Source organism: Falco rusticolus, chromosome 13 (assembly GCF_015220075.1).
Source record: "Falco rusticolus isolate bFalRus1 chromosome 13, bFalRus1.pri, whole genome shotgun sequence".
NCBI classification, from domain to species: Eukaryota; Metazoa; Chordata; class Aves; order Falconiformes; family Falconidae; genus Falco; species Falco rusticolus.
This window is the reverse complement of record NC_051199.1, coordinates 4058208-4078807: the sequence shown is the minus strand read 5'-3', so window position 1 is coordinate 4078807 and position 20600 is coordinate 4058208. Positions and strand designations below refer to the sequence as shown.

General features: G+C 50.5%; 1 protein-coding gene across 1 annotated transcript in view; it reads left to right on the top strand.

Moving 5' to 3' along the window:
- NGEF (neuronal guanine nucleotide exchange factor) overlaps nucleotides 1-20197 on the top strand; it is a 52761-nt gene extending 32564 nt beyond the window's left edge. Inside the window, exons 8-17 of the mRNA XM_037406473.1 lie at nucleotides 4980-5140; nucleotides 5362-5514; nucleotides 7466-7595; nucleotides 8377-8451; nucleotides 10397-10486; nucleotides 12168-12331; nucleotides 13345-13500; nucleotides 16122-16201; nucleotides 16649-16753; nucleotides 17410-20197. Coding sequence (XP_037262370.1) covers nucleotides 4980-5140; nucleotides 5362-5514; nucleotides 7466-7595; nucleotides 8377-8451; nucleotides 10397-10486; nucleotides 12168-12331; nucleotides 13345-13500; nucleotides 16122-16201; nucleotides 16649-16753; nucleotides 17410-17582 — 1287 coding nt within the window. The 3' untranslated portion in view covers nucleotides 17583-20197. The remainder of the gene's footprint in view (nucleotides 1-4979; nucleotides 5141-5361; nucleotides 5515-7465; nucleotides 7596-8376; nucleotides 8452-10396; nucleotides 10487-12167; nucleotides 12332-13344; nucleotides 13501-16121; nucleotides 16202-16648; nucleotides 16754-17409) is intronic.
- Nucleotides 20198-20600: the final 403 nt, after the last annotated feature.

The window sequence follows — 20600 nt, the reverse complement described above, 5'->3', positions numbered from 1 at the left end:
AGAATAAGAAGAGGAATGTGGTCTTCGTTATTATCGATGATGGAAAAGGACTAAGCAGGTTATCAGTACAAGATAAAAAACAAGACATGGGTGTTTTTTCAAGCATCAAAACAGCAGATCGACTGGAAGAACAATGAATGCTTGAAAAGTGTCATGAAAGGCAATTTGTCATTGTCCCCATTGGAACAAATGAGCCAGAAAATGGAGTTTCAGGAAAAAAAAAACAAACTACAACAAAAAAAGAAGCCCAAACCCACATGCACCATGCAGCAATTTCAGCAAAAAGGTGTTGCAGCACGGCCCATTAGCTCCAGGAACTCAAACAGAATTCAGACAGAGATGGCCTCTGCCACACCAGCCTTTTTCATCTGAAGTGACTGTGAGAGTAGCAAGATGTAAAACAAGAACTGGAAGTGTCACATAAAATGTGGTGCAAATGCAGAAAAAGAAAGAACAAAAGAAAAATCAAAAGACATGTTACAGACCACAGAGGTGAGGGAAATACAGAAATTACATGTTACTGGAATAATTTTCAGAAATCACTTAAGTCATTGATAGGGTCGTTTAAATTATCCAGACATCTGTTGAGCATTAAACATAGCAAAACATGAATTGACAAGGGCTTTCTTTTAACTACCTAGAAAACGTAATGATGCAATAAGAACAAGCCAAAAGAAATGATTTTGGGGCTCTGACATGGAGTCAACATGGAGGAAATGCTGGGCAACATGTATGTAGCAGGACAAATAAGTGACTAGAGAGAAAACACACTCCCAGTATTATATGCAATTTAGCTTAAAACAAATTCTGTCACCAAGATACTAGTCTCTGAAGAGATAGTGAACCAGAGATTAGAAGAAACAATATTTAATCAGTGAAACTTCTTTCAGCATGAAACTTAAATTAGATATTGATATGGCATTTTTGTGGAATGGCTCCAGTTTATTCTTCTTTCTCTGTTCAGTTCTCTACCTTTCAGTTTGTCCTTGTTTTATTTACTGTATAGTTTCTTCATTTTGTCCTTTTCTGCTTGCTGACTCTATTGATTTTCCTACACCATGCTCATCTTCTGTGTTTTATGAGATTCTGAGCTGAGTAGAACTCACCCAAAACTATTCACTAATAAAAATAGTTTACAAAGTAATCTCAAACTTTGAATATTTTTGCAGAGATGTATGAGCTTTGATAAAAGTTTTTGCCAGGGATTATTTGGATTCAGGTCACTTTGGTGTTAGAAAAAGGGGCAGAGACAGACTAATCTGCACCATGTGTCATGGTGTGAATTCAGAACAGAGAGCTGCTGCTCTGAAAATATTCTTTGCTCAAACAAAAGAGGGACTTTAACCTGCTTGTGCTTACTGGTGGCACTTGCTGTGGAAGAGCATGTTTGACAGTCAGGCAGCCTTTCTCTGTTGTTCCCTTTTCACAAAATGTCCAGAAAATATTTAATTTCCTTTCCTTTTTTGAGCAAACATTAGATCTCAGACCTCCAGAGAGCTCTCGTGCTGGACTTCCCACACTTCTAGCAGGTGACTGTCAGACTGACCCTGTGAAGGCAACCAGGTCTGAGAGCTGGTCACAGCCAATGCTGTGGCATTGGATCAGAGAAGATCCCCCTCCTAGACCAGACCAGAATTCTCCCTTCTTACCTGGTGGTTTACATGAAGAGCAGGGCCATTGGGAACAGGTATTTCCAATCTATACAATAAAACACCATGTTGTCCCAGTAGGAATTTACCCTGTAGGATTACTTACTCTTGGCTTCAGTGACACTTAATTTTTTTCCTTTTTTTTATCTTCTGTATTTCCTTCTTCCTTAGGTTTCACTTTTCCTTTCTCAGTCTCTCTGCCAAAACACAAGCAATGAAAACAATTAGTATAGCTTTTACGTGACTGTGAGATTTCATTAAGTTAATGACCCAGAAGACCAACAGTGTTGGTCATGTTTCCAAGAGAGAGTTTCAGACTATTTGTAGACTCAGGAAGATAGTATTACATCAATTGAGACCAGAAGCTTGTGCTCTTTCTTTCTAGTGACAGCGTAGAGCTAGCAAAGTTCAGTTATTCCTCCGAGATCTTGTCGTTGCATCGCATGGTTGGATGTTTGGTGCCAGTTTAGGAGGTTTGCAGATCATACTTACCCAAAAGGAAACAGCAGTGTGGGCTGCTTGGAGTAGGTACTTTGGGTCTGCAGAGGACCAGCTGGATCTTAAAAGTAAGTTAAGAAACTTGTGCCTCGCACATGCTGTGAACACTTCCAGAAGCTTGTCCCGATCAATGGAGATGTTCTTTACTTTCCTAGCATTTCCTTTAAATCAAAACTCTGTGCATTGATATTTTCTCTATGGATTTCATTATTTCTTTGGTGTGGCTTGCACTCTGCACATGCTCATGTAGGTCATGTTGAACCTCCCCCCCTTCCCAAGTTAATTTGTCCAAACATAGGCAGAGGGGCTTCTACAGATCAGGAAGCAACCTTCTGGAAGAAACAAATTGTCTGAGGGTTTAAAGGCTGTGGCAGAATGTCAGACAGGTCTTGCTCTTGGCTCTCATGGCCATCCTGGAATCAAACCTGGCGGAAAAAAAATCCTGACTTGGAGTGTCTGGAAAGCTGCAATGCAAAATGACTGGTGGTATCAATCTCCAGGGTATCTGGAAGGGACAGGCTGTCCCAGCATGTCCTGTGTTATTCTCTGTTATATCTTTACCTATTTCTATTTCTCTTACGTATCAAATGAAAAGGTACAGTTAAAGCCGTAAGAGGTGCATGTAGAATCTAGCCAGTCATGCAGGGAGAGAAAGAGAGGTTCTCTCTCAGGTTCACGAGGTGCCCTGGTAAGGCTGTTGAGAGAAACCAAGCTGATAGCCCTCCCCTTTTCTCATTGGGAATCTGGCCTTGATAAAAATGAAACATCCTCTTATTCCTTAAACGCCAGCTATTCCACAAACACTGACCAACTATGTTCATTTCTACCCATACCCTTTGCTCTGTCTCCCTTCTGGCAGCTATGGCACAGCCTCCTTCTCTGCTGCAGGAAAGGACCACCTGTTTGACTTAACTGCCCACTGGGAATATTTCCTAGGCTACCAACCCCGGAAAGAGCTGAAACGTCACTTCAACAGATATTTTAGCAGCTCCCAATTCAGTAACAGTCCCTCCTTGCTGTGCCAATCCTCCCAGATCTTAGAATGCAGCACAGTGTCAGGAATATAACCCAGGTCTCTGTACCTCAGGTTCTTCTGTGATGCGTAGTGATATTTCCAGGAAAAGGCCAGAAACTGATCAGTAGGGAATTTAAAATAATTTCTTTAAGAAGAAAAAAACCCTAAAAAACCAACCAAGCAAGAAAAACCCCACAAACAACAACCAAAAAAAGGAACAACCAAGCCACAAGACAAGAACCCCAGCTAATTTGGGAGATATTTTTCAAGATGCACAGCACAAAAATACCGCATGTATCTGCTGCTCCGTTGGATCTCCTTGACTCTAGCTGGGCCCTTGCAGCCTCCAAGAGCTGGCAGGGCTGAGGGACTTGCACCTGCACTGCCTGGCCCGCTCCCACCCTCACCAGGGTGCAGCAGAGGAGCTGTGGGCAGTAGGGGAGCTTGGGCTCAAGGCTTGAAGCAGCTTTAGGTTCAAGGAAGCGAGACTTTCACTGAGCTACCAAAAGATTCCTCTCTCAGTAGAGGCAGCACAGGCCAGCCCCAAGACAAGGAGCCCAAGATGCACCTTCATCAAGAGATGTCTGAAGAATCTAATAATTTTTCACCATGTTGAAGCTCTCATGAGAATCACCAGTTAATCTTACTTCAACTAACAGATTCAGTAGTTGCATCAATAATCACCTTTTTTAATCTGCCTCTGAACAAAGACAACAAAGACTTGCCTGGAGAGTGGCGGAGCTCTGTGTGGTAACAGGGGAGTGTCCCTGCGTCACCTGCTCTAGGCAGAAGGCTTTATATCCTTATCTCATTAAACTGTTTTTTTAGCTCTGAACCAAACCACCAATTTGTCTTTCTGCTTTGCCAGACCACATCACTGGCCTGAGAAAGCCAGGCTTTGCTCCGGAGTTTCTCTTCTAACAGGATAAGTAAGGGCTGAAATTTGGAGATTATTTGTGACTTATGGTAGTAGTTACGGACTACTGTATCTTGTCCCAATCCTTGATGAATTGGGTCAGAAAAACGTATGGCCAGGGATGACCAGGGAAGCCTCACTTGGACAGTAACAGCTGTATTTCCTTTGGACCGGGGAAGACACTCGGGCTAGGAGCACCACAGCTGTGTATTTGTGCTGTCTCTGCCCCAAGGAGCACGTTGCACACTGGGACTGCAGTGTGCTGGACATCCTGGCCTCTACACCATGGCCTTTCTAAACCAAGAGTGTAGATGGTACAAGGAGACCCTCTCGTGTAGGACAATAAGCCACAATGAGGAGAGCAACAAGCCAGTGCGCTCGTGACCAGCGAGGGGTTGGAAGGTGTGTGGGTACTACCAAGGGTGCTCCCTGAAAGGGAGGTGAAAGTGCAGGGCTGTGACAAGTCAGGGTATAGAGGGGGCCAGTGCCTGGAGCAGCATCAGGTCAAGACTGAGTGACAACTAGGAAGGAAGGAGGGAGCCCATTAAGTGCTTTTATGTGTGCACCTCCATAAAACCAGACTGCTTAGATATAATAAGAAAAAGAGATCATTCTGCTGGAGAGATTCAATGGAAGGAAATTTGGTTAAACAACTTAGGAGAGAGACAGAAGGATCCAGGGCTGACGGTTGAGGGAGGAAATCTTCCCTGTTCAAGTCACTACCCTGCGTAACATGCTGCAAGTGCCATTGTGGGCTTACCTCTCTCTGTACTCTGGGCCTGGAGGGTGGGTGCAAGGTCCATGATTGTGTGCAGCGCCGATGTTCTCATTAACGCTGCGTGTGCCTCGCTGTAAAAGTAGAAGGTGCCTGCTGATTTCCTTCTTTGGGTTTCTCCCCCAGGCCATGTTTGAGCTGGTTACTTCCGAAGCCTCCTATTACAAAAGTCTGAATCTGCTGGTATCTCACTTCATGGAGAACGAACGTCTGAAAAAGATCTTACACCAGTCTGAGGCACACATCCTCTTCTCCAATGTTCTGGATGTCATGGCTGTTAGTGAGCGGTAAGACAACTGCTGCTGGATTTTTGTCCAGCTGAATGGCATCACTTTAGCTAACCTCATTTGTAGAGGGATGGAGGAGCTGACTAGGGGCAGTCTGTTACCCACTGTCTTTTCAAAAAGCCTGTGGACACATTCAGTACTTTGAACCCCAAGGGTTTCTCCCGGGAATTACCTGGGACAGACAGGTCACAATTAATATGAGTGCTGCGTTTCTCATCTAGCTTCCTGTTGGACCTCGAGCAGCGAGTGGAGGAGAATATTGTGATCTCAGATGTGTGCGATATTGTCTACCAGCATACAGTTAATCACTTCTCTGTGTACATCACCTACGTCTCCAACCAGACCTACCAGGAGAGAGCTTACAAGCAGCTTCTGTGAGTTCCATTGCTTGATGCTAAATTATTTTGCAAAATTTGGTAGACCATGGATTTAACTGTAATTTAGATCTTTATGACAAAGGGTTAGATGGAAACAGAATTTCCCATTTCACTGATTTTTCACTGCACCTATAAAAAGAAAACATAACTAAAAGGTTTTATAGTAGGGGTGGGTTGACATAGTATGCAGTTAACATACCAAGTAAGTTCAGAGCCAGCAGTTCCCAACTGTAGGAAATACTCATGCCATACACAGGGATGCACACTTGTGAAACGCACGTATTTTTAAACTGCAGGTAGAGGCAAGAGATTGAAAGGCCAAGAACGTAATACAGATCTGTGATGACAAGAACAGCCAGTGTTTTTCCCAAACTTCCCAGCCAGGCATTTGACCTTTCCAAAGTTCAGAATCAGGTTTTCTTTCAAAACAACATAATTTTCTTAAAACAAACCAAAAAAAAGCTATTTTCTTCACATACTGATGTTACACACACAGACATTACCTAGGTCTGAGAATATAATGGAAAATACTTTTCCAGTATTTTCCAAGTTTAGCAAGTCTTTTGGTCCAGTAGGAATTTTCTTATGCCAGCTCAAAACAAAGAGTGCCCTACAAGCTTGTCTTTGAGCCGGAGAACTGATTTTTCTTTAGTTACAATGTCCTGGATTCTTTCAGGGCAGCCCACTGCACGTGCTGCACTGTGCTTCCTTCCTGTAGCAGCAGCTGGTTCAGGAGTGTAAGGAGCCCTAATCCTTTCCTTTTGCTGCTCTCCAGCTTTTGAGGCAAACCCCACCACTTTAAGGGGCCTCTTCTGAGCTTGGCCAACTGTTCTTTCCAAAAGGAGGGTACCACAGGGTTTCCTTCAGTCAGAGGTGAGTAATATAGCTGCAGAATATAAACAGTTTGTCTAGAGCCATTAGCTAAACACTCAGAAGCAAAGCAGTAATGAGCTGGATTACTTGAGCCTGAAAGGGACCTGTTGGAGGTATTCCTAGATATGAATTTAGAGGCCAGCATTTTTTTCGTCTGCGGGAGAATATAAAGCAAATTGGAAAGAACAGACTCCCTTCCACAGGCTCCTAGCTAGCACAAGAATTTTGCAGCACTTGGCTGAACTCGAAGCCTGAGGTGTGTCACAGTTCCCCCCATTTGGCTGTCCTGAGCCTGTACCTGAGCACGTAGGTTGTGTGTGGCTCTGGTGAGTCACACCACCGCACAAGTACCTGCTGCAGCAGGGAGAAACACAGTGGCTTCTCCTGAGTGTTGCAAGTCACGCGCAGTGAAGACTGGTTTTGCACAGTTAGCAATCTCTGCATCTGCACAGTTTCTGCTAGCCAGGACTCCAGTAGTGTAGGTCTTCCTCAGGACCCTTCCTGGGGCAGAGGCTGCTCTGTGTGGCTGTGGCCCAGCAATGCCCTCACCTGCTGCAAACACCACCAGGGGTGGCCTGGGCATGGCCTCTGCGCTTCTCAGGCCAGATTATTGATTTCCATTCTCCAGCTAAGCGGCCAGGAGTAGCCAAGTTTGAGCTGTTTTGTGGCTTGTCTTGTTCTTACGACTGTGAATTTCACCTTGTCAGAGAGTTCCAACTGTGTAAAAATATGTAATTATGCCTCTGACTCATCTACTTGGACACACACCCCATTCACACACACCTACGCACGCAGTGTATGCTGCTGAGCTAGATGTGCTAACACATGTGAACACTACCATGGCTTGTACATTAAAAGTCTATTTTTTCCCTCCCCCAACACTATAAATAGTTCTAGATTTAAACTAAAATACACCTAGAAGCACTCAGTCCCTTCCTCCCCTCTTCCCTCTTATTGGGAGAGGCCAGGCAGATGCTGTCTCCGGGATCAAGTTGCTTTTGGGTCACCAGCCACATACCAGAGTCTCAGGCAGGGTAGCACTCAAACCCCTCACTTTCCCTCTCTTTCCTCTCAGCCAGGACAAGCCAGCTTTCCGGGAAGTGATCTCACAGCTAGAGCTGGATCCCAAGTGCAAAGGCCTGTCCTTCTCTTCCTTCCTGATTCTGCCATTTCAAAGGATCACTCGGCTCAAGCTGCTGGTGCAGGTAGAGTTTTGCTCTTCCCTCTCTCCTGAAGGTCTTCTGGATCACTCCTGGAATTTTCCTTCCCAGCAGTTGTCAATGAGATGGCTTAGATACAGCCATGATCAATCCTAGAGCTGGATGAAACCTTTCCACAGTTAGACATTCTCAACAACTATGGAAAAAATATTTCAGTCACGCGTAGACCATCCCCAAATTAGTGTTGAATTTTCCAGACAGCTTTTACTGAGCAAAACAGTTGAGGAGGAACTTTACTGAGCTGCTAGAAGGAGTAGCAATGCTCCATTAACCCAGCTGCCTGATGGTTGTGATGCTGACTCACAGATACACGGTGCAGAAAAGCTGTGGGACATGGAAATGCTCCATGTATAATACCCTGCATCATGGTGGCTTGGACCAGACTGTCAGCCATCTTCCTCCTGTGCTTTGCCAGCTTGTCTAAACACTGCTGGAGGAGGTGCTTCTAGGGCTGAGGAACCTGCTCGGTCCCATGTGGTTTTATCCCACTGGGATTACCAATAACACTGCTAGTGCCAGCTCTAACTATTTTTATTTATTCATTTATTTCTATAAAATAGGAGTCTGCCTGCCACATTTCTTTTAGATACAAAGTCACATAGGAACAAGTTTTAATGAGAAAGAGGAACTAGAGGTGAGAGTCGCTGTACTCTTGTCACCTATCCCGTAATTAGGCTGATGGCCGGAAATAACTTGGAGGTTAGCAAAGACCTTCCTGTGCTGTCAGATTGGGATGAGAGTTAACACAGCCTTTCTTCACCTGCAGAACATTTTGAAGAAAGTGGAGGAGAAATCTGACAGGGAAACCACTGCCCTGGACGCACATAAAGAACTGGAAACGGTAAGTTTGAATGAGCTAACTGAAGGCCATTAAGATTAAACCATCATGCTCATTTTCCCCCTGCAAAGAGACCTACAAATTACATACACTCTTGGAGCTGTCCTTTTGAATCTTGTCACTGTTTCAAAAGTAATTTTTTTTTTCTTCTTAAGTCTTCCTTACTTTCAAAGATGGACTAATCTAGCAGCACTTAGATGTCAGTGACGAGGAATCCTTTGCTAACAACAGATATTTATGATTCCGCTGTAGGAAAGGGCAGAGAGAACGTTTTCCCTGGAGGCCTTCAAGAATATAAGTTGTTTTTGCAGCTACCGAAGGTGGTGGATGCCGCTGAGACATGTAATGGGCTGCAATAGGCTGTAGAGTACAACGGTGTCAGGTTTCCTCCAATACAGCACACTTCTCCCTCTGACGTAGGGTAACAATTTCTTAACGCTCAAGCCTGCTTTTAGCCCTCTTCCCTGAGGCTGGTAGGTAGGTGTGGTGCTCAGTTGTGCTAGTTACTGCTGTGTACAAGACACCAGGATGGCACTGGGATATTTTCTATCTGGGCTGTTCCTGACCTGATCAGACAGGGCAATCCTACTTCCAGGCTACGTATCTGAATGGTCTGGATGTAGCTGCAGCTATGTGGGCTGGGACAGTGTTTGAACCCTTCTCTGTCAGCAGCTTGGAACATCTCTTGAATGCTGCAGTTCAGTATAAGTATTTGAAGTTGAAAGCTGTGCTAGAACGTTAGCCTGAGGATATGCTCGCAGCTTCCAGCTGAAATACTACAACAAAACAGGATCTTGGATTTGCCCTCAACTAGTCTAGGAAGTGTACACTTCGTAGATCGCTAGGGACAAAGATGGAGACCTTAACTATGAAGAATATTCTGTGTTGTTAGTATTCGCAGGATCACTCTTGATGCATTTGGTAGCCAGTTTTTTTTTTTTTACATTGGTCAAAAGCCTGAGGAAGGCTGTTCCTGTGGTATGCAGGTGAGTGTAACTGCTGATGGAAGAATGCTCTTTTTATATTCAGCTCTCAGCAACTCACCTGATCAGTTTCATAACTCCCTTTGCATGGTTACTTATCTGTAAGAGTTTAAGTTTAGATGCCTAATGTCCACCTAGGTACAAGCATCACAACAGAGGTCATCTGGTGCTTATTTTCTCTAGAGGTATCCTATTTGAGAGGTAAGAGCTGATCACCGTTTCAGTTGCTGATGTTCTGGTGAATTCTGAGTAGCAGAAACAGAGCACAAAGTCGAGCTTGTTCTCCAACGTAATTTTTCTACCTAGCCAATTCTCCAGAGAGTTGCTCCTTATGAAACAGGCAGTGGCATCTAGGTTAAGGTCCCTGTAATAGGGTAGTACCTGCACATTGGTTGTGGTTTTTCAGTTGAAAGTTTGTGCTCAGAACACAACTGGGCTCTGTATGATGAACGTCTCTCTCCCTGGGACATTTCATAACCTTGGCATCTAGTGCTGCTTGGCAGAACCGCAGCATTTGCATCTTTGAAATTAAGATCTTTGGCTTCATTCTGTTCTTGAAGATGATACTGCACATGTACCTTGTTTCAAGTGTTGGGGATGAGCAAGACGAGATACGCGGTGTGTCAGAATCTGGAAAATGAGCTGTTCCCTTTGCTGTGCAAGCAGGAGTATTGCTTAATGCTGTCAAGTTCAGTAATGAATGCAGCCATCTAACATGCCCCGTGATAGTCAGCTTCCAGCTGTAACATCTAAGTGTTTGGGGGCTTTTTGGTGGGGTTTTCTGGGCGTTTGTTTCTCCCTCGCCCACCCTTTGTCATGTGAATACGGTGCTGGTAGAATAGCTTGGCCAATTCCCGTTACAGCAGGGCACTTACCCTGTCATGGTCAGGCCTGCCTTTGCTGTCCATCGCCACTTACCTGCTTAAGGTAGCAGAGACAAATCTTTCTATTCTCTTTCTTCCCAGGTGGTGAAAGCATGTAATGAAGGTGTCAGGAAGATGAGCCGAACAGAGCAGATGATCAGCATCCAGAAGAAACTGGAATTCAAGATCAAGGTATATGCATAGGCTGGTAACCCATTGCAAACAGAGAACAAACAGCATCCAAGTGTTGTGCACACATACATGGCAGTAGTAACCTAGTTGCATTCCTGTTAGTGAGTGTTCGGTGATGGCCTGGTCCAAAGCCTTTGAAGGAGATGCTGCTGCTGCAGGCACTGCATCTATGCAGGTGACCTCTGTGCATGCACGCTGCAGAGACCGGGGGCAGCACTGAGGCCAGCGTGTCGTGTGTGTATGCAGATGTGACACACTGGCTTCAAACCGCCTGTGTGCAGTGGGTGGCTCCTGCTCCAGCTCTCAGTTCTGGCTCTTCCCTCTCACCTCTCTTCAAAATGTAGGTCAGCTTTCAGCTATTATTTTACACTACAAATGACATTAAAGAAAGATGAAAGCTACAAAGCAAAACACTTTAAAGCTGGAAAATAACAAAATGAAGTGTGTCCCACCATTTTAACTCATCCCTGCATTTATGCATTATGTACATTCTCTAATTACCTGCTCATGATCTATTTTGACTGCACTCAGGGAATGACTGAATCGGTATTTAGGGGTGTCTGATCAGATCTTTTAATATATGCCATGAAATTCCAGTGCTGAATATAAAGTTGCCAATTCTTTTACTGAGTGCTCTGGAGGTGCTTCTCAGATCTGCCTGCTTCACAAACTTTAAGGAGCATATTTCGCTTCCCAGCAACATTTTTATGTACCTGAACAACCAAAGTAAAAAAAATGAGATCGTTTGTATGGAAAGCCACACTGGGCGACCAAGAATTTGATTTTTCCAGAGCATTTTACCAGTGTGTCAGGGCTAGATCACAGTCCACAGGACAGCACTAGACCAGGGTAGCTACAAGGCTGCCTTCATCTCTTGTAAAGCTGAGGCTATAATGACAGGCAGGAGCTGGTTCGTCCCTGGAACAGGTCTACCTTGGGCACTGGTGCAGGCAGGGCTTCTCCGGTGAAAAAGAGTGCAAGAGTATGGAAAGAAAGAAGGATTGTGCCACCGTGCATGTGGCAAACACAGTGAGGGAGTGAAGGTGGGAAGAGTAGCAGTTACTCAGATGTTTTCTCGTATTTCAGTCGTTTGACTGGAAGCATGCTGTTCTAATATAAGATGTGCTTTGTCCTGGGCTGCTTGTTTTTAACACAGTGTGTGGTAAAACTCTAGCAGAAGTGCTGTTGTGGCTGCATGGGACAGTATCTCCACCCAGATGGGACAGACCCAACCAGCGAGAACCTGATTAACCTGTTTTTTTGTAGCCAAAAGGCCAAATACATGTTTTTGAAAGTCTGTCTCCCCGGCCAGAAAGGCTCAGCCCAGGTGATGAGACATGGGATCTCCCAGAGACAGATCAGGCTGTGCAGGGTGTAGCCTGGTGTTTAAATCCAGCACTTGGCACTCCAGCATTGCCATCCTTGAGTGTTTGCTCATTCTTGGGCCCCTGCCGTGTCCCTGTCTGAGTTCTGTTACACTCTTTGCGAGGCTGCAGCGTGGGTGGCAGAGCACACTGCCCGCTCTGCGCAAGCCCTGCTCCAACCTCTGCAGTCCAGCCTGTGGTGATGGGAGCTCACCACCCTTCCTTTCGCACCTCTTCTTGTTTTCAGCATCTTGACTGCATAAGCCCATGGGGTTTTGCTGCTCTCCTCATCTTTGCCATCTTTTCCTCACTTGTAGTCTGTGCCCATCATCTCTCACTCCCGCTGGCTGCTGAAGCAGGGGGAACTGCAGCAAATGAATGGTCCAAAGACATCACGAACGCTTCGCACCAAGAAACTCTTCAGAGAAATCTACTTGTTCCTTTTCAATGATCTGCTAGTAATTTGCCGGCAAATTCCTGGGTGAGTGCAAAATTCTGCTGGTACGCAGGGCACTTCGTGAGTCCTGTTTGCCCCTGGGTTTATCCAAGCTGTGATGCTGTGCCCTCATCCTGTCCCCCAGGCACAGGGAGGGCATCCTGACCTGACTGGTACACCTCCTTCGGCAGTCACCTTGCCTCTGTGCACAGTTGACTATTCAGGGGTGGCACAGGTCTCCAGCCCAGATTGCCCAGGAGGGTAAGGAGCATGTATCAACCAGTTTCTGCAGAGTGGCAATGAGTGACATCAGCTCGTGGGCTGACCCAGGAGGTCTGTCTTCCTGTCAAGAAGTGATTTTTGAGTCATCGCTGCCTGAAGAACAGCTCAGATTTAGTCAGTTGAACTTGTAAGAAAGCAGGCTGGAAAGATCTGCGCAGCAGGGAGGGGTATAAATTTAGGCCTGAGGCTAGCGGTTATATTTGACATGGTGTAACCTGCCTCAGGAGGAGAATGTCATCGTGCTTAGGACTAGGTCTTGTGCAACTAGACACTAGTGAAATACAGCAGCACAGATGGGTCCTAGAGAACAGCGTGTTCTTTGTAGCATTAACTAGACTCACCGGTAGGGAGCATCTTGCCTGTCCAACATTTCTAATAAACATGTCGCCGCAGTGTCTGTATGCCTGGAAATATTTTGCTTCTGTGGCAGCTTGTGTCCAGAAAACACAGAGGCATTTTACAAATAGGAATGAATTAAGCCTCACAGTCCCCTTTGAGGGAGCACTGTCTGCATTTTGTACACAGGGAGCTCAGACAGAGCAAGGAGCTTGTTCTAGGCCGTGCGGGATGGCTAGGGCAGAGCAAGGCGAGGGTTTCTTGCTTTGCAGTGGGTTTTCATAACCACCCGCTCATCCCTTCCCACAGCAGGGCATCTTTTTTCCTCCTGCCGTGCAGCGGTTCCTGGTCTGTGTCCTCCGTACAGTTCTGGGTGGCTGAAGCCGAAGTCTCCTGGGATAACTGCAGTTTTTCCTAATCTCCTCTCTAACCTCTCCCAGGGACAAGTATCAAGTGTTTGACTCTGCTCCCCGGGGGCTTCTTCGGGTAGAGGAGTTAGAAGATCAGGGGCAGAGCTTGGCCAACGTCTTCATCTTGAGGCTGCTGGAGAATGCAGATGACCGGGAGGCCAGCTACATGCTGAAGGCATCATCCCAGTGAGTACAAGTCACCCCACCAGTGCTCAGCTGGGCTCTCCCCCTACACCCAGGCAGGGGCAGCACCTTGTCTGCGTGGGGAGCAGCTCTCCGGGCTTACCAGGGTCAGGCAGGCAGAGATCCCACTGCTGCAGCTGGGCTGGCCCTACAAGCCCCTCTGCCCAGCATTGCTCTCCCGAAGCCGCTTTTGTCCTCTCCTACGGAAACGCACTAGTGAACTAGGCAGATTTCTCTCCTGTATGGTGTATTTGTAGCATCCAGAGTGAAGAATGGACAGGCACTTTGCACTCTGGGACAGAGAGGTCAGAAACCAGCCCCAGCACAGGAGCTCAACTGATTTACAGCCTGCAGCACATGCAGAAAGAAAAAGCAAGCAGGATGTACACTGCGCACGCTCCAGCAGTTCAGCTGGCTCACTCACCAAGATCGACTGCCTGACCAGGCCTGTGGAGCCAAGTGGCTCCTGCTTGTAGGCAAAGGTGGGAGAAGAGGGCGCTTCCTCAGCACCTTCCACAGCTGACGCCGATCTTGCACAGCCCTTCTGTTACTCGGGGCCTCCTTGTCTCCCTGGATACAGGTTTTTTTGGCTCACTGATTTTTCACTTCAGGCTCCAGCAAGCTCAGACTGGGCAAATGATTCAGTTGCACTAACACAGACCTGATTGTTTCGGAGCTCGGGGCCCACCTTTCTCATTGACCCAAGCCTTACCAGGCCCACATTTTCTAGGCACAGCATCTGTGCTATCATAGGTGTACACATACCACTAGCTAAACAGCTACAAGGGATGACATGCACCCCCAGCTTGATGCTCCTTTGCTGTTAGTAGGCCAGCATTCAGCATCCACATCCCTTAATGAACACCAGCCGCAGCGGGGACCATGTCCTGCTGCAGCCCCAGGGACTGCACCCTGACCCCCCCAGTGCAGTGCAGCACCAGCGTCAGGAAGACAAACCCTCGGCACAGCGAGCAACTGCACTTTCTCTCCAGCCACGTGACTGCAGCTTTACTGTACTGAAAATAGAGATGTCAGTCACATTATGCAGGGCAAACGCACATTTGACGTCTGTGAGACTTTGCTGTGCAGAGAATGATAAACCAGGCCAGGGTTTGCCTCAGCTCAGGGGAGGCAATTGCAGTTCTGTGCTTTTGCATCCTGTCCCATCTTCTAGATGGCCACAGTGAGCGTGTGATCCAGCACATGGCTTGCCAACAGCTCTTGTGTGCTGAAATGTGATGTAGCAACTGCTGAAGGCTACTGTTCCAGAGCTGCAGGGATGATTGGGGCAGTACTGGCACAAACTAGAAAACTGAAGACTTAGAAGAGCTAAGTGGGTGCCAAACAGAGACTGCTGCATCTGTTCCACAGCTCTTGCAAGCGTTGCCTAGCTCTGAACCCATATAGCAATGATGACCTGCGTGGTGGCAGCTTGCAGCTTCTGCCCTGGGTGGGCTCTGCCAGGAGCTGACAGTACATTTAGCCGTGGCTGGTCTCAGGGGCAGGACTGGAGCGCAGGCAGGCCCCTCGCAGGCTTGAGAGGAGCTGGGGGCTGGGGGCTAGCTCCAAATAGCCCTGCAAGGAGCTGCGTGGAAGGCCAGTCTGCAAACAGAAGCATGGCAAGAGCCTTGGGTTGATGCCTGTGTGCCAGCCCCTCAGTGCACAGGGCCCTCATCCTGCACGTCTTTGTGGTGTGAGGGGCTGCACTCGACCTGCAGCTGCTTTCCCTGGTCCTTAGCTTCACACGTCAGCCTTGAAACACAAGGTATTCTCAGCCCTGCAGATCAGCCTGCCAGCACTTGTCCTTCACATCTCCCTTTTAGGCCTCTCTTCTCCCAGAAGACACTCTGGTGGCTTTAGATGTGTGTCAAGTTCAGGCATTAAAACTACCGTCTGAGAAGGTGGAAGGCTCTGGCTCCCTCGGGGCTGGCAGCACAGCTGGTCCTCCAGGCAGGAGCTGGAGCCTGTGAAGATGAGCTGCCCCATTTCCATGATCCCTCAAGGGAGCGCCAGGCCTGGGGCTTCTCCAGCACCTGGGAAGTCTTCACCCTCTTGCTGCAGGCCCAGGTTTTGCCTAACAGCTTGCTGGATCTGGTGACGTGTTCACACGGGTCTCTCCTCTCATCCTCTGCCAAGCGAGCGGTACCCTTCGTATGCTGCAATGTTTGTCTGCAAGCGAATTAATCAGCTCTGCCCTTTAAGCGTTCCCATACAGCAGCTGCAGGAATAAATGGTTCCTCTAACTGCTTTTCTCCAGGAAAAACTGTTCCTATTGACCCGGCCCAGCCAGGAGCTGCCTTTGCTGGTTAGAGCTGAGAGAATGCCGGGCCCCCCACCCTGCTGCTGCCTCTCTGAAGCTGTGCTGCTCCCACAAGGGAGATCCTGCTGCTTGTGGGGGCAGCCAGCCTGGTGGCCCTGCAGCATGTGTGACATCCCAACCAGTGTGTGCAAGAGGGAGGCTCAGCATTACTAGTGAGCCCAGGACCCCGGGGGGGGGGGGTGGGGAGGGCAGGCAGGAAAGGGCTGTGAAAGAAGGAATTAGGAGCCCAGGGCTGGCTGGCAGGGGAGCTGGGGTCCCTGTGACTGTCTCGTGCTCACAGCCTTGGTTTGTGTCCCCTATCCAGGAGTGAAATGAAACGCTGGATGATTTCACTGGCCCCAAACCGGAGAACCAAGTTTGTTTCATTTACATCCAGACTTGTTGGTAAGAGACACAGCATGGGAGTCAGGAGCTCTTCACCCTACCCCAGGGCGCCTTATTCTGCCCTGAGCTCAGTCCAGTCCCAGGCCTGGGGCCTCTGCTGAAGCTGAACCCTCTCCCTGGGCTCCCTTTGTGTTTCCACCTTTGATGCCCACTTGTCTCTGGGCCTGGCCCTGACCTTGCTCCCCTCCAACGTGGGCTGGGCTGCACCAGCACTCTCCCTCCCACCAAAGCTGCTCACGGGTGGCACTGTGGTGGTGATGTGCACCTGGCTCCCATGCCCACAGAGATGCTCCCCCAGTCCCTGGGGCACCCCTTGGCCTCTGCAGGGTTTCTTACCAGGCCAGAGGGGCCATTTGCAGAGCCTGCGGTGCTCCGCCCACCCGAGCTGTGCTGTGCAGCGGGCTCCATTCCCGGCCTGGCCCTCACTCTCGCCCTGTTCCCTGGCAGACTGCCCGCAGATCCAGTGTGTCCACCCATACGTGGCCCAGCAGCCAGACGAGCTGTCCTTAGAACTGGCTGACGTCCTCAACATCTTGGACAAGACAGATGATGGTACGGGGGACGGGATGGGGATGGGCCGGGAGTCCGTGTGGAAGCGTGGGCATTGCTCTAGGCAGGCGGCTGCCGAGCAGCCAGGAGGAGCCCTCTGGCTAAGGAGAGACCCTGGCATTAGCGTCACAGCCAAGGGGGCTCACAGCAGGAGGAGGGAGTTACAGCTTCCTCCTAACACCTGGCAAATCCAGGTTGTCCTGAGCTGTGGCAGCATTGACACAGCCACCCTGGCACTAGCTGTCGGCCATGGCAGGGCTGGCATGGCCACCCCAGATGTAACCCAGAGCTATTCTTACCTTGATGATGCTTTGCAGCCACCTGGTCCTGGTGTGTGGTGCACACTTGCAGCTGGTGGACTCTCGCATTGGGTATCTGCTGGGGATCGCTCCTGTAGCATCAGAGGCAGTGGAAGGCACTCAGTGGCAGCAACGCCTGCTTTCTGCTGGCAACCCTTGAGCCAGCTGTCCACACACAATGCTGCTCAGGCGAGCAGGCCTCCTTGGCTAGACTGACAAACTGGGTCCGCCCCAGCACAGGGCTCTGAGCAGCTTCCAGAGAGCACTGCCAGCTCCGCAGGCTCTTCCTAGCACAACCGTCCCAGTACAGGAGCAAGGGCCAGGCCTTCCCCATTTATGCCTGTCTCTGTCTCTGTTCAGGCTGGATATTTGGGGAGCGTCTTCACGACCAGGAGAGGGGCTGGTTCCCCAGTTCTATGGGGGAGGAGATCCTGAACCCCAAAATCCGAGCCCAGAACTTGAAGGAGTGTTTCCGGGTGCACAAGTCGGATGACAGTCAGAGAAGGAAACTGGGCAGCAGAAACCGCCAATGACCGCTGGTGTCACCGAGCGCCTGCAGTGCCTCTGGGAGAGGAGCAGAGGACAGAGACTGGCAGCTGGGAGGATGGGACAGTGGTGCTGTGGGCCACGGTGCAGGACCTGGTGCGCTGGACCAGGAACCTGTCAACTAACAGATTGCAGTTCCTGGGCTTCCCGTGGCACTGATCCTTTCCTGGAGATCAATGCTTCCAGCTGGCTAAAATAACCCCTTTCCAGGTGTTCTGTAAAGCCCCAAAGAGCACGAGCCAAACGGGCACAGCCCAAAGGCCACCGGGTGGCAGCCAGCTGACCCCTGTTCCCCGCGTGCTAGCTGGGGCTGGCTCAGGACACGTGGGGCAGCATGACCGTTGCCCAGTTTGAACACTCCCAGCTCATCGCTACCTTTCAAGTTTGGGGCGCTCCTGAAGCGGCATCTTACAGGGTTGAAACTGAAGCAGAGGAGCTGTTTTACCGCCTCTCACACAGCCCGGCGGCACCAGGCTGGGATAAGCCCCAGGAGCTCCAGCTCCCCAGTCCTGCTGTGAAGCCGCTGGGCCCATTCCCATGGGCAGACCCTCGATCTGCTTCCAGTCAAGCGCTCCAAGATGCTCCATACCAGCCCTGCTCCACCAGCAGCCCAGCCTCGCCAGCCCTGGCCCACATCTCTGACCACCTGATGGCCTCGAAGCACGTCGGGGCCCTGCCCCGTGGTGCACCCGTCTTTCACAGCCAGCATCCCTCCGCAGAGCTGCCGCAGAAGCCTTTCCTGGCTGAGCCGGCACTCACGGTCTCCGCTGCTCCCTGCTGCCGAGGCACAGAGAAAGGTGTCCGTGCCAGCGTGTCCCCGCACACCACCACGTACCACGGGAGCACCAGCAGAGCCAGGCTGCCGTGCAGCAGGCAACTGACCTTACCCCAGGAGCTGTTGTCCCGTGTGCTGTGGGAGGCCCAGCGATCGCTGCCTGCATGCTTGTAACCCGTGCCACCCAGCTGCACGTGCAACCTGCGCGCGCAAACCCCCTGTACAGGCTCACCTCAGTGTATATACGCAAATCCTCTGTCGCCAGCAGAGCCAGATCGTCACTCCTTCCAGCTGTGGCACTGAGCATCGCATGAAGCCCAGGGCGCAGCACCAAAACCAGCCAGGGGACAGGCCCGTAACAGCCGCCTGTTGTTCAACAGTCTCACTCTGAACAGTCCCACACATGGCCGCAGCCGAGGGGCTCTTAGCTACAGGGTGGTCCCGGGCTGCAGCCAGCATCCATCAGGGAAATCAGTTATTTGGCATCTTCCCGTAACGCTGCAAAGAAGGGTCTGCCAGGTGCTGTGCCTGCGCTGCTGTGCGCTCCGACAGTACCGTGGTTGTGCTCAAAAAGGTGACAGAGAGCAGCTGCCTGCCAACGGAGCCACGCACCAGCCATGCGCGGCGCGGAGGAGGGCGGCCATGCCGATGGCAGTGTGGGGAGCAGGCAGGCTGCCGGGGAGCTGCTGGAGGGGGACTGTGGAGCGCTGCGCTGGAGCTGTCCTTGGGCCGCGCGAGGCCCAGGTTACACACGGGGTGTGTGGTGAATAGCCAGACCCAGCCGAGGGAGGGCCGGGGCTGTGGTCAGGGCTGTCCGTACTGTCACCACAGCCCTGGGACAGCCAGCCCAGTCAGCCCTGCACCCGGGGGGGGGGTGCTGCCACCAGCCCCCAGGGTGAAATCAGTGGGAACCACAGCAGTGAAGGGAGAACGAAGGTGTCACCCCTCAGACCCAGCTCAATGCCACCATATTAGCGTGACAATAGCCAGCAGGGCTGCTCGCCCCGGCCCCCTATAGCAGCCCAGGGAGAAGGCCCGGAGCAGCTCGCAGCAGCTGGAGGCTCCTGGCCACCTGCCAGCACCCAGCCCAGAGCTGGGGACCAGGAGGGGACCACAGCCTCCAGCCTGGCGTAGCAGGCTCATTTAACGGGGACACCCCAACTTGCCCCCCCCCAGCAGCACCCCCCAGTCAGCTTTCTGAGTACAACCAAACCCCCAGCTCAGGGCCCAGACCCTGCAGCAGCCACAGGTTTTCTACCACAGAGGAGCTCCAGCTCGAGGAAGTCCTTAAAATTACCTGAGAAATCACCACACCCCAGCTCCTGCAGGTTTGCAGCACAGCAGCTGGCCCAGCGCTGGGACGTCTCCCATAGCATGGAAATGCTCCCTTACCCACCAGGATCAGCCGTTTCGTTAGTGGAGGGACTCACCCAGGTTTCCCAGCGCCAGGATACTGGTTCCTCGCTGCGTTTCTCCAGGCAAAAGGGGCTCGGGACTGCCCTGCAGCGTCCCACCACCCACCAAAGCCCTGGGACTCGCTCTGGCCCCTCTGGCTCTGTTGTGACTTTTTAGGACTCCAAACCCTTGGCACAGGCTGTGCCGTTTTCAGGCACCAAGTGGCATCCAGTGTTATTTCCTCAGACCCAGCCCTGCACGCCTCCGTTCCAGTGGTCTCAAGTGTTGTACAGGGCCAGGCCTGGGGCCCATGAGCATGGGCTGGAGCCCCCCCAGCCCCCACCGGGCTGCCTCAGCAAACTGAGGGGAACTTCTTGTTGTCTCGTTTTTCCGTGTGATGAAATGTAGCTGAGCGAGCCAGCGCCAAAGCAACGCGCGTGCATCTTCTTCCTCCCACCCTGCCGACCGCGTGCCTCCTCCCCAGCCCCCCCGCCGCGGTGCAATTGGCAGGGGGCAGCTGGCCCAAACACAGGGGGTGGAAGTGGGGCTGAACGTGAACATGGGGTGGGGTAGAGACTGGAGAAGTATTGGGGTGGTTGGTTTACACCAACTGAACAACCCTTCGCACAGGCAGCCCTGCAAGGTGATGCCCAGCACCATTACCGCCACCCATGCTACACCAAGAGGGCCGGTGCCCGCTCAGTGCCACAGGTCCCTCCTGCCTGCGGGGGAACGCAGCCAGCTGTGGTCCAGCTGCCAGGGCTGCGTGCACCCAGAGATCCACACGCTAAGAGCAAAGAGCACTCTGGGGTGCAGCTTTGCTGCCCAGGGCAGA